The 13,415-nt window shown below is 28.4% G+C and overlaps 1 protein-coding gene across 5 annotated transcripts in view; it reads left to right on the top strand.

The window, feature by feature from the left end:
• LOC123013567 (insulin-like growth factor 2 mRNA-binding protein 1) overlaps positions 1–13,415 on the top strand; it is a 44,737-nt gene that overhangs the window by 18,365 nt on the left and 12,957 nt on the right. The window contains exon 1 of one of the 5 annotated variants that reach the window (XM_044412178.1): positions 9,089–9,341. The exons of the other annotated variants lie outside the window; for them this stretch is intronic. Within the exon in view, the coding sequence (XP_044268113.1) occupies positions 9,331–9,341 (11 nt within the window). The 5' untranslated portion in view covers positions 9,089–9,330. Of the gene's footprint in view, positions 1–9,088; positions 9,342–13,415 lie in introns of those variants that run through there. 5 annotated transcript variants of the gene reach the window in all.

Consider the following 13,415-nt stretch of genomic DNA (forward strand, 5'->3'; position numbering starts at 1 on the left):
ATAATAACTTTATTAACGGTAATATCCTTTACATTAAGTAATGATAAAATTATAATAGAAAACAAATCACATATAAACATAATTAAAGAAAACTAAGTGACTAACTCAACGAAACTTTTAGAAAACGCTTGAAACTATTAAAGGATTTAAAATTAAAAAAGTCCAACTTGACACTGTACATGTTACAAATTCTTAAAAGATCATTTAGAGGAGAATTAAACAGATAATTATTGTGTGCAAACGAAATTTTGAATAATTGGTTTGATCTACTATTATACTGTGGAACGTGAAAATTCATTAAATTTAGTATTGAAGTATCATTAATCAAATTATTTAAAACTTTATAAACAAAACATAAAGCCTGATATCTTCTTCTAATTTCAAGTGTAGAAAGAGACATATAATTTAAGGAATGTTATAACATTACGAACTGTAATGTTATAACATTTTTTTTTGTATATGAGTTGAAAATTTAAAAAAATTAAGAAGTTTGTAAGTTTGTTAACAGTTAAATAACCGGAAATTTTTTAAATAAAACACCCTATTTTTGTTTTTGCATCTAATAGATTATTAAAGTAAATCTAAAAAACATAAACTTTCAATGCCTAGAGTTGATAAATAAAAAGATTTAACTTTAAACATAAAAAAATATAAAAAACCTATTTTGAGTTACGAAAATATATAGGGTGTCCCAGCGAGGTGAAAAAGTAGATTAGTGACCTTTAAATAATGAAATTTAAAAAAAATAGATACTAATCTAGTCTATCGTCTGAAATTATTTTCAACTATACAGCGTGTTTCAAAAATAAGTTACAATACAAACTTGTGTTTTTTTAAATGAAACATCATATGTTTCTTAGCGTTTTTGGATGTAGATTTTTATGTAAATGTTTTTAAGCTAAATTCTTATTAGTCGGTTCTGCTTAGTTTTAAAACGAAGACGGTTTTTTGACGAAAACATGCACTTTTAAAAAATTCATTACACAAAAACTAAGACATAAAAATATTTTTTTTTACTACCGCAAAGAAGAAAGTACAAGCTATAAGGTTGTAACATTTTTTTTATATAGATAATTTATCAATCTATTAGATGCAAAAATAAAAAATAGGGTGTTTTATTTAATTTTTTTAAGTTATTTAACTTTTAACAAACTTAATTTATTAATCTTTACAAATGCAAAACACTAAAAAATTCCTACAGCTTTAAATTCTGTACTTTCTTCTTTGCAGAAGTAAGAAAAAATTTGTTCTAACTGTCTTAGTTTTTGTGTAATACATTTTTAAAAAGTGCATGTTTTCTTCAAAAAAAAGTCTTATTTCTAAAACAAAGCGATATCGACTAATAAAAGTTTAGAGTAAATCCATTGTTTTAAAAGGCTATACATCCAAAAACGCTAAGAAACATATGGTGTTTCATTTAAAAAACACAAGTTTGTATCGTAACTTATTTTTGGGACATGCTGTATGGTTGAAAATAATTTTGGTAATGTACTAGATTAGTATTTATCATTGTCCTATACAATTTTTTTTACTTTTACCATTTAAAGGTCACTAGTGGACTTTTTCAACTCGCTTGGACATTCTGTATAATATATCATCCTTATGTTTTTTGCATTTTTGGATGTAGCTTTTATTTATTTTTTGAAATATCTTGATTTCTTTGACAAAAGCATACTTCTTTTTACATTATCACACAAAAACTAAGAATAATAAAAAATATTTTTTTTATCTTGAAAGAAAAGTACAAACTGTAATGTTTTAACATTTTTTTTATATATGGCAGTTGAAAAATTTAAAAAATTAAGAAGTTTGTAAGTAAGTCAAAAGTTAAAAGTTTTTGCATTTAATAGATTATTAAATAGTTTATCTAAAAACATAAACTTTCAACTGTCTAGAGTTGATAAATAAAAAGATTTAACTTTAAACATTGAAAAAAATATAAAAAACTTATTGTTTTGAGTTAAGAAAATATATCTCCTTCTCTCACAACTCTCATCTTCGTTTCTGTTACTAATATCGTTTTTTTAATTATATTCATAATTTGAGTATCATTTTAACATATATCTTACTTTTTTGAGGAAACCGAAAACGCGCCCATTCTGTTTTTGACATCGTTGGTTCGGGGCCAACAGTAAACGTTCAAGGGGCCTCCAAAACCTGCCTCACCCTGTACACACAGGTGTCCCAGATAATCCCGAATCTCTTAACGGATTTCGCGTATGATTTGTTGTCTTTTTTAAAAGAAGCCGATAATTTTGGGTCTGCTTCCGGCATCACGATTTCGCTTTCATTAGCTGCCCCGGCAACAGGGACCACGAAAAAATCAATACGCAAGCGAGAACGCTGCTGCGTACCACTACCAAAATGTTGGTCGCTGTGTAGAGAACCGAAAAGTGAAGAAAGACTATCTTGGGGCCTCGACCAAGACCTCGATGGGAATGAGTCGAAATTACTGTCCTTTGCATTGCAAAAAAGTTCTAGAAACGAACGTTTTTTCCTCGATTTGAATGAAACATCAACGAATTCTTGAACTATAGATCAGTGACAAGAAACGAGGTGTTATACATTTTTAATTAACGCGATTTTGGAATGTCTACTCGTAAAAATACCGTTTTTTGTGTTGAGGTAACACAAATTACAGGTATTGGTAACCTTGAAACTTTTAACTTTCGCTACTCAGGTCATTGACTTATCTATTTTTATTTAAAGCTCAGAATTTTGAGTATCAATCGATACGGATTTTATTAAATACTCGAGTGACTCATTTTAACACTAATCTTTAGATGAAAAGAATAGCAAGAGGGTTTTTGATTGTGTAATTTTTCTGATTTGTAGAAAGTTTTAGTCGAGACATCCTATACTAAGTGATGAAAAACTTTAAGCAAGAATTTTAACTGACTCTTTGTATCTAGTAGCTATCAGGAAGTAAAGTTACCTAGTTAATGGAATTTTTTGAAGGGTTTTTAATTAATTTTCTTCATTTATTTATTGCATTTGATGAATTTTAATAATCCTTTATTTGGGGCAATTGTGGTTTCAGTAGTCCCTAGCAAGTGAACTTTCAAATTTATTATTGTCATACTGTGAAAGGTATTGGATCTCTAAGTACACGTTTTTATTTTAAATTGAAATAAGAGATCCTAATTAAACATAAAAAAAATACAAATTAACTCACAAAAGTAACAAAAAATAAAATAAATTTTTAATACTTTTTATTGATACAAATTTAAACAGGAGATGAATATTCATTTTTAAAACAAAAATTTTCTATGAACATATATCGAAAAATGCTACGCAAGGGGTGCGTCTTTTAATAGGTTTTTTTTTCAATATTTCCGAAATCATTTTAGAAAAAAATTTCAAAATTTGCTACAGATGATAACTTTGATACACCTAAACAAGTACAAAAATAAAATGTTGAAATTTTTAATTAGGTGCTTCCTAAACTAGATGGGATTAGGGTAAAAATTTACTCTAACTATTTTGCCTGTGGTTTCTTGCCACTTTCAGCAACAAAATTTCATAGTTTTTCATAAAAAAAGTCTTTTGTGTTTTTCCGATACAATTTACGGATTTTTAGTAAAAATCGGTTCAAAAATTTATGTTACAGACCATAAACAGCATAAAAATTAAAAATTAAATTTGTTTTACCGTTTAGGACGCCCCTAATTAAAAATTTTGTTATTTGGCATTTGTTTGGGTGTACATGTAAAGGTATCAAATTTTGTAATCTTATCTATTCTGAAATATTAGGAAAAACCCTTTAAAAAACGTACCTTTTTTAGGGGTTGTAGCTCCTTTTCATAGCATTTTTCAAGACACTTTTATCTTAAAATTAAATATTCTATTAACTATTTAAATTTGTACGTAACAATAAGAATAAAACACTGTATAATTAACACATGAAAAATTTATTCACAAAAATTTAAAATTAACTCATTAAAATAACAAAAAAAACTAAATTTTTAACACTTATAACACTTGAACCTCCTAACCGTTGGGTACGGCCCTGCCTCTGAATGTGAATCGGATGCAATTTACCTACCCCAGCAAGTCACGTCTATGACCCCAATAAACACGATATGTGTACTTTAAAAAGCCATAGAAATTGGGTAGGATTACCACTTTTTTTAATTAAAAGAAAAAAATTCAGTATCTGCATAATAAAATAAATAGGTACAAAACAATAATTTTTTAAAACAATAATCCTAGATTTTTTAATGGTGCTGCATAAAAATAAATATGTATACTAAAACTAAGGGCCAGTTTCATAATCTAATAAAAAGTAGGATTAAATTAAATGTTTTTTAGAATGTGCTGATTACTAGGGATTTGTTGACAAAAATTTCAAATTCTAAACCTAGATTAACTTTAAAAGCTCTTTAATTCGATTACTTATGAAACTGGCTCTAAGACATTTGACAAATCCAAAATTTTGTCATTGTTTCTAAAATGTCATTCAAATAATGCAAAATTGCGCTAAAAATTGATTGTAAATAGCACAAATTGCTTTATTTTGATATAAAATTTTAATTTAAGCAATTATTTTTATAAAACACAGTGATTTTGAATGATTTCTGTGTTAAAATCGAGCAAAATTAGATTAAAAATAACTCAAATTGCTTTATTTTGGCAGAAAACTGTTGTTTAAGCATTTATTTTGTTGAAATACATTGATTCAGGTTGATTTCTGGCTTAAAGTTAAGTTAAATAATGCGAATCAGTGTCGTAGAGTAGGAAATTTTACTTCAAAACAATGAACTTAAAATTTGTCGAAAGAAATAAGTGAAATAACTAATATTATATTTCAGTACCATCCGAATCAAAAAATTGAAATTAAGATTGTCATCCTTGATGAAAACTAGTTTACATTTTAGGAATTTTTAAAATAGCAAACAATCAGAGTTTTCAAGGACCGCAATTGTAATACTACTTACATTTTTTTCATACAAAATCTGATAAACTTAAAATTAATATAAAAAGATTGAAAAAAAAATGGACAGTTTTACACATTTTTTCACGCAAGTCTGGTTCAAATAACAGGTGATGAAAAAAACTGTTGTAACTCTGCTCTTACAACAAAAATTAATTTTTCATCTTTTTAAAACAATTTAAACGTTTTTCAACTTGATTATTTCACCAAATTTTCTCAAAAAAAAATTGGAAAACCACAGATTTTTGCGAGATTTTACTAAGCAGGGTTGCAATTGACAATAATTCACTCATACCTTTTCGGATGCTTACATTTTTCAGTTAGAAACACAATTATTTAGCAAAATTTCGTTAAAAACAAGACAACAATTTAACAGAATAGGCCAACAATGATGTTATGTTATTTTTGCCTTTTTTCGATGCAAAAACAAAAAAAAATGAAAAGTTTTCTTTAGTCAGGCTAAAAAACTACAAAATGAAATAGAAGTTGTTGATATTATTTTTCAGCTTATTTGGCTCGACTTAATTCGTTTTTGAAATGGAGGCTTCTCAATTTTGCAAAACTGTACAAACACGCCTAAAAACCACAAAAAGAATTGATGTGAATGTTATTTTGATTGTTTCACTCTATTTAACTGGTTTTTGAGCGAAATTGAGACAAAAATAAAATAAAATAAAGTCGAAAATTATATTATTTTTGATTCCTCGAGCGTTTTAGCACGTTTTCCAGCTAGAAATGCATTTATTTCGAAAAATTTGTTAAAAACAAGCTGAAAAACCACAGAATGAGGCCGAAAATGATGTTTTTGTCCTTTTCGAGAGGACGCAGAGTTTTAAGCTGAGAATTCTGTTTTTTTTTCTTTCAAACAGCACTAAATTGTATTTTTGCCAAACTGTTAGGCTTTAGCCACACAGTTTACGTAAAAAAAACTAAACTTTTGACACCATTGAAAAGATTTAAATCGTAATCTTCTGAAATCTGGTAAAAATATTTAGATGTAAATTCGGCAACTTTTTCAACTTTTGTTTGGTGAATTTTATTTTTTTTGAACTATCAACCTTATGACGTTAGTAACTTACGTATAACTGTTTCAAGAGATTTTTTCAGGTTGTTTTGTACTGAAATTACAGTGGAATGGGTAAATGCCATCTTGTGAGTGAATTTCTCTCGGGAAAATTGCTTTGTGTTATGAAAAAAAATCAACAAAGTACATTAAGAGAGATTACTTTGAATTATTAAATATTGACCTAATAAAACAAACCGCAAAAATCAACAAATTTTTGAACGTTTTATTGACCATCTATTATTTATAAAGAAGCCTTAGACAATTATTTCATACACTCACCGTGTTGTTTACATTTTTTTAAGTCGGTTCAATGGCTAAACGTCTGGAGTTAAGTTTTCTTGACTAGAACACTTTATCAGTTTCAATTATTTTTCTTGTGTTCACAATTTCATAATTGTGCATCTTCCAAACTTCTATCAAATTTTCCATGTTTTTCCATTTTTCCATTTCGTTTTTAACACTGACCACCTATGACACTGCACTGTCAAAACCACCAAATAAGACATTTCTTTTGATAGTTTTCTAACCTATTTGGAAACAACCTTTCCACACTATGTAAATCTCTAAACAATTTGACAATTTTGTGTTTAAATGAACAAAAACACGATTAGCCCGTCATACCAAACTTTTATTTAAAACACAACGCGTTTCAACTACAAAGTGGTCATCCTCAGGTGATTCTTACTTGTTTTTGTTCATCGTTTCCATACCAAGAAGATCCAAGAAGAAGAATTTTGTGTTTGAGAATTTGCGTTTTTTTTGCACTTTTTTTTTACATACCTTAAAATATTATATTTGAATTACATGCCTGTAAAATGAACCCTCTAACAATTTAGGGTAAATTCTAACTTTGAAAAAACTCTTTTAAAAAGATCAAGAATATCATTTTGTCCTTTTTGCATATTCTTGTTGTGTATATGTACTTTAAATTTCAGTGTAGTATTACTGCGACTTTCATACTTTTTTGTCTTTTTCAAGGTAAAAAAAAATTGTGACTACTAAATTATATTTTTTGAGTTAAAATCCTAAAATCTAGATAAATTTGAATATTAGCAATATCATCTGGCGTGTTTAGCTCGAGTTAAACAAAAATTTAAATATGTACTTTCAAGATTCATCCTTTAAGCGCTTTTATCTAATAGAGGTTACAGATATTAAAAAAAATAAATTTTGAAAAACTAAATTCCAAGTCTGTTTTTTTATGGAAATGTCAAACAGTCTTAACGTTGGCACCCCTAACAAATCCACTCATGATAATTTTAATAAAGGAAGTTGGCAGTTAATTAAAAAAAATGTCAGCAAAAAATAGTCTAAGAAAATTTATAAATGAAAACACAAAAACGGGACAAATTGGGTACCGCGAACACTTTTTGGAAATTTGAAGACGAAAGTAAGTGTGCAAGCAGAACTTTAGACGCAATTTGTAGTGCTAAACGTTCTCTAATTTTTAGTAAGAAATGAGAATACAACATAAACATCAAAGAGAAAGACAATATCACAACATAACCATAATTTTTTAACAAAATTTCTAGGGACAAAAACAAAAAAAAAAACAAAATTTGTGCTACCAATTTTTTCACCAAAATTTTGACTTGGCAATTCCCATTTTTACAGGCTGTATTATGAAAAACGCCCCAAGTCATAACTCCATTATTTTTAAAGTTATGACAATACTTCTTAGAACAAAGTTGAACTTTTTTTGTCATCTATCGTTTGGGATAGATGCTAAATTAATGCTGGTTTCTGTTTCACCGGAAATGACATCAACTTTTTTTTTTTTTAATGGAACACCCTGTATATTTTACCACTTTTGGATTTTTTGTTTAATTGTCTTTTAACAAGTTTTAGTACCATGTGCTTAAAACCAACCGTTCGTGAGATATGAGTCAATTAAAAATTTATTAAAGTAGGCAGTGGAAAACAATAATATTAAGTAATGTTGACAAATATTATTACTTTGCATTTTCTCTTATTATTTTTATACTTTTTGGTGTTCTGGTGATAATGTGTTAACAAACATGATTTAAGAATATTTTGAAAGCAATAAAAATAGTTGGAGACCACAACGCCTTTACACTGGGCGGTTTCCAATAAGAGAAGTTCTAATTTGTCGACCTGAAGAAAATTTGAGGATGTTTGGGGTTTTTAGAAAATCGAAATTAGAACAGTTGCGTGCGATAAGCCAACGTTACTTGCAATTTCTTGAATTCATGTTCTTGCATTTTCTTCAATACCTATCTAATTCTGTATCTCTTTGAAATTAGAGATGTTTTAATTTGGGTCTAAAAGCCCAAAACATCCTCAAATTTTCTTTTAGTCGCTTAAATTTTCGTCGATTTGGAACGTTTCTCATCAGAAATCACCCAGTGTAAAAGCGTGCGTAGTGCTCTCCCACAATTTTTATTTTAACACATTATCATCCATGATTAACATTAAAAAGTATAAATACAGTAAGAGAAAATGTAAAGAAATAATATTTGTCAACATTACTTGATATTATTGTTTTCCACTGCCTACTTTTATAAATACATCATTTGGTGAATACCTCACGAACGGTTAGTTTTAGGCATATGGTACTAAAACTTGTTAAAAGACAATTAAACAAAGAATTCAAAAGTGGTAAAATATACAAGGTGTTAAAAAAGTAAAGTTGATGTGATTTCCGGTGAAACAGAAAACAGCATTAATTTAGTATCTATCCTAAACGATAGATGACAAAAAATGTTCAACTTTGTTCTAAGAAGTATTGTCATAACTTTAAAAATAATGGAGTTATGGCTTGGGGCGGTTTTCATAATACTGCCTGTATAAACAAAATTATATAAAATAATTTTCCTGTTGAAAAAATACGAATTTTGATTTTTGTCTCAAAATTAAGTGAGCAAGAGTCAGAGAAAGGCCACCGCTAAAATTTGCACTATGCAAAACGGAAAATCATCGTCTAATAATTTTTTGTATGAGCTTCTCCGTTTTTTTTTGTAAGTTAGACAACACACAATATAGTTTTGCGCCGACCCGCTGCACTTTATCGGCATAGGTGCTGCCTTGAGTGTTGCACATTAAAAGCGTACTTAGCAGAACAATAACACCACATGATTGTATATGTACGTAGATGACGTTTTTCAAGCCAAATAAACACAAATCGTGCGTGTGTGACGTCTGCACTTTGCGAGGAAATCTTCCTCCAACTACGTTCACTACAATCAAACGGAAGTGTCGCTGGTTTTTGGCTTTTCCTGCATCCGGTGCACTAAATTGCATTCATTTTCGCTAAGTGTGCACATGTGTGAGTGACTTTTTCAATGAACGGAATGACTACGAAGTTGTAAGGATGACCAGAAGGTAAAGTGTCTTGATTTGTGTCATACAACGACCTCATTGAAAAACGCGACGATTCTCCGTTTCTTTCTCACAACGGTCCATTCAAAATCCACTTTCATTGATGAAATTTCATTAAACGGGATTTAATAATGTTATAATACACGAAAAATAACAAGTTCATGCGCAACGCCTTTGCACATGTGTCTCACTCTCAATGCGATAAAAAGATCTCAAATTAAGTTAGTTCAACGACCTTTACTTAATTATTATTGTCACATTTCAAGATGAAGAAAAAATGATGACTAAATTTTTTTAACTGATATCATGTAGTGTTTGTTAGATTTAAATCCAATTTCACTTTGGTAGGCATTAAAAGGTCAACGTTTTTTTACCTCAGGTCAATATTAGGGTAAATCCGGGACCAGCGGTGTCACAGCGAGTTGCTCCTTTAATTGTTGAAATTATTTTCATCTATACAGCATGTCATAAAAATAAGTTACAATACGAACTTATGTTCTTTTTAATGAAACATCATATGTTTCTTGGCATTTCTGGGTGTAGCTTTTTATTACAATGTTTTTAAGTTAAACTTCTATTAGTTTGAAAATAAGTTGTTTTTTTTTGACGAAAACATTAAAAATGTATTACACAAAAACTAAGACAGCTAGAATTTTTTACAACTGTGAAGTAAAAGTTACAAATTTTAAGAGTATAACCATTTTTTAGTGTGTTGCACTTGTACAGATAAAAAAATAAAGAAGTTTGTTTAAAGTTAAATAACTTAAAAAATTAAATGAACGTCCTATTTTTTGTTTTTGCATTTAAGAAATTATTGAATTAGGAGTATCTTTCAAAAAAGATTTACTTTTAAACGCTTCAATTAATAACTAATAACGTACTTGTAAAGATTCAAAAAAAAAATCATTATTTCAATATCCAAAAAGTGCACATTTACACTCAATAATCACACTGAATCTATTATTCTTTATTTTTACAATAAAAAAATTAGAATTTCAATATTTATTATTTATATATTTATATATTTATATTTATTAATTTATGCCGATTTTTACAACAATCTCTGGACGAATCCCAAATAAGTGATCCGTGATGGAATTATTATTATGGTTGCCTTGATATCAACAATGCTCATTTTAATGATAGGCATTGTTGCTACAATGAAAATTTAAAGTTAAATATCTTTTAATTTATCAATCTATTAGATGCAATAAAAAATAAGGTGTTACATTTAAATTTTTTAAATTATTTAACACATTTTTTCAACTTTTCGACTGCAGTACTTTAAAAAATGTTATATTCTTAAAGTGTACTTTCTTCTGTCATCACTTTTTTAATAAAATTTTAAAAAAGAGTACAGGGTGTCCCACTAAAGAAGATAACGAAATGCGATTTCTTTTGGACGATAGACATTCATTTTTTCTATGGTCCAAAAATATTTTCGTCATTATAGGTAATTCCTATATAGGGTAGCGCAACAAAGTTATATTTTTTATGGAACACCCGGTATATTATGCACTTATTTGAAAGAATTTTTAATTCTAAGAATATCCATATGAGGTTTTATGGGTCTATCATGGACCGTTTATCTTTATGGGCAATTTTATGAAAGAAAAGTACCATTTTTGAAAAATCACAACGGCTTTGTTAGAAAGAAATTGTGTATGGTGATAACGTAATTTTAAAAAATTAACAATTTTTTTTAGAATAGGAAGTAACGCAAACCTACTTGATTTTTAAGGCTAAATAGAATAAGTTAAAATTTTGTAGGTTTAAAAGGTGTACAATAAAACAGGTAAAGTTTAGACCTCCAAACCCTAGGTTTTTTAGAAAGCTTATTAAAAGCTCTACACGATAAAGTAATAACATACAGGATGTTTCATTTGAAAAAATCAAGTTACTTGATATTTTGCGAATGTCAACACTCTGCAGTAGTTGCAAAAGATTGATCGAATCTCAACCATAATAATTTAGGACCAGACTCAGTAAAAATGGTTGCAATTGTTTTTTTTTACATTTTCTTTCTGGAAAAGCCGTTATGATTTTTCAAAAATGGCACTTTTTTTCCATAAAATTGCCAATAAATGATAAACGGTCCATGACAGACCCATAAAACCTAATATGGATATTTTTAGAATTAAAAACTCTTTCAAATAAGCACATAATATACCGGATGTTCCATAAGAAAAAATATATCTTTGTTGCGCCACCCTATATAGAAATTACCTATAATGACGAAAAAATTTTTGGACCATAGAAAAAATTAATGTCTATCGTCCAAAAGAAACCGCATTTTCATTAAAAAAAACACAAGTTTGTTAGAAACTTATTTTTGGGACACGCTGTATGTATAGTTGAAAATAATTTCAGGCGATGCACTAGTTTAGTACAGGGGGGCACCCTTGTAATTTTTTTATGTATACAGGATGTCCGGAAAGTCGCGCACATCGGGCGGTTCCTTAGACAATAAGAAACATTTTCAAAAAAAAATCTATCTATAAAAACTTCGAAGTTATGAGAGTTTAAACTTAGCATTTTGACTGTATTTCTGTTAGAAAAATAATTTTTCAAGTTTTTTTGCTACAGACTATTAGAAGAGGAAATACTTATCTTAAATTGTAACTCTGTTTAATGTCATTTGTGGCTTTTGTTGCCAATTTTTTTGTACCTTTACTAAATAATTATAAAAAAAAAATATATACAAAATAATCAGTATCATTAAACAGACATAAAAAAATGTCAAATGTCAAAAAAAATGTTAGTACTTTAGGAGATTACCCAATTACTCCCTTTCAGGGAGGTGCGCGACTTTCCGGACAGCTTTATACATTTAAAGGGATGTGTTTTTTATTTTGTTGCTTTACAAATTGGTAATGGAAAAAAATAGTCGTGGTTTGAATTGAAATAAAGATCATAACTTTACAATAGATTTTTTAAAATGTACTCCATCTCTCCCGGACTTACCCTATTTAAAAAACTGAATAAAATTCTCTGAAAAAAAGTTTCAGTTTCATTTTTCATTCTTCTGATAACGCATTTTCATATAAATAATGTAATACGATTCCGGTGTTAACTTTCTGCAACAAGAATACATTATTAAACCTCGTCCACGATAATTTCGAGTGTAACCATTACCTGTTCGATAACTTTATAAATTGCGGGTCAAGATTTCGTAACACGTGGTGGTATGCGGATGGTTGACCTTGCGTACACTTACTTAATGGGTACATACCTCGTTTTGTTTACTTCCTGATGATTTTATGCAAAGTGTGGCGTTTTCTTGAAAAACGAATTATTATTTATTCAAATTTATTGCGAAGTGTGTGAGGTTTTTAAGAGAATAAGCTGAGTTTATGACTTATGCATGAGAAGACAAGTGCAGGAACTTGCGACATGCTCAATATCTGCAAAGGGTGACAGGACCAGCCCTTCAAGTAACTTTTTTTTCTTCAAACATCGCTATGAATGAATAATCTCGGCGACCATTTGTGATTTAAATGACATTGGAATGAATTTAAGAAAAAAATTTGTGTCAAATAAATTGTTATTTCTTTAATTTGCATGATTTAGACTTTTTCATACTTGTCTAATTTAATTTAATTGTTTTCGCAGAATTCTCAAATAAATCTGGCGAAGCGCAAGATTTTAATTGTTTGACTTACTTCAAATTTATTATAATTGGAGTGATTAACATATTTAATGTGAAATTCACGCATTCTTTTTTTGGTTAATGAAACATTTTTTGCAATTAAAAATATCGCGGCGCTAAATGAGCCATTTTTGATCAACATCCTGTATAAAACGCTCAATTACTTGTACACACAGAAAAGTCATTATCTTAATTTAAGAATAATAATTGTCTTAACGTCATATTTTTAACTTGAAACTATATTATTTTACCACAATTATTTTTATTTGTATTAAAATAAAACTATTTCTTGACTTAAGCAACGAATAATTTTACTGAATTGTTTTACTTTAAGAAAAATTTTCTTGTTTGAAATATTTTTAGATTCTATTTAATAAAAGTTTGGTAGTTCACGCGGAGAAAGTAAGTTATCTTACTTTAAAAATATT

Source organism: Tribolium madens, unplaced genomic scaffold, assembly GCF_015345945.1.
Source record: "Tribolium madens isolate multiple individuals breed KSU strain unplaced genomic scaffold, Tmad_KSU_1.1 Scaffold_96;HRSCAF=242;Tcas5.2_LG5, whole genome shotgun sequence".
Taxonomy (NCBI): domain Eukaryota; kingdom Metazoa; phylum Arthropoda; class Insecta; order Coleoptera; family Tenebrionidae; genus Tribolium; species Tribolium madens.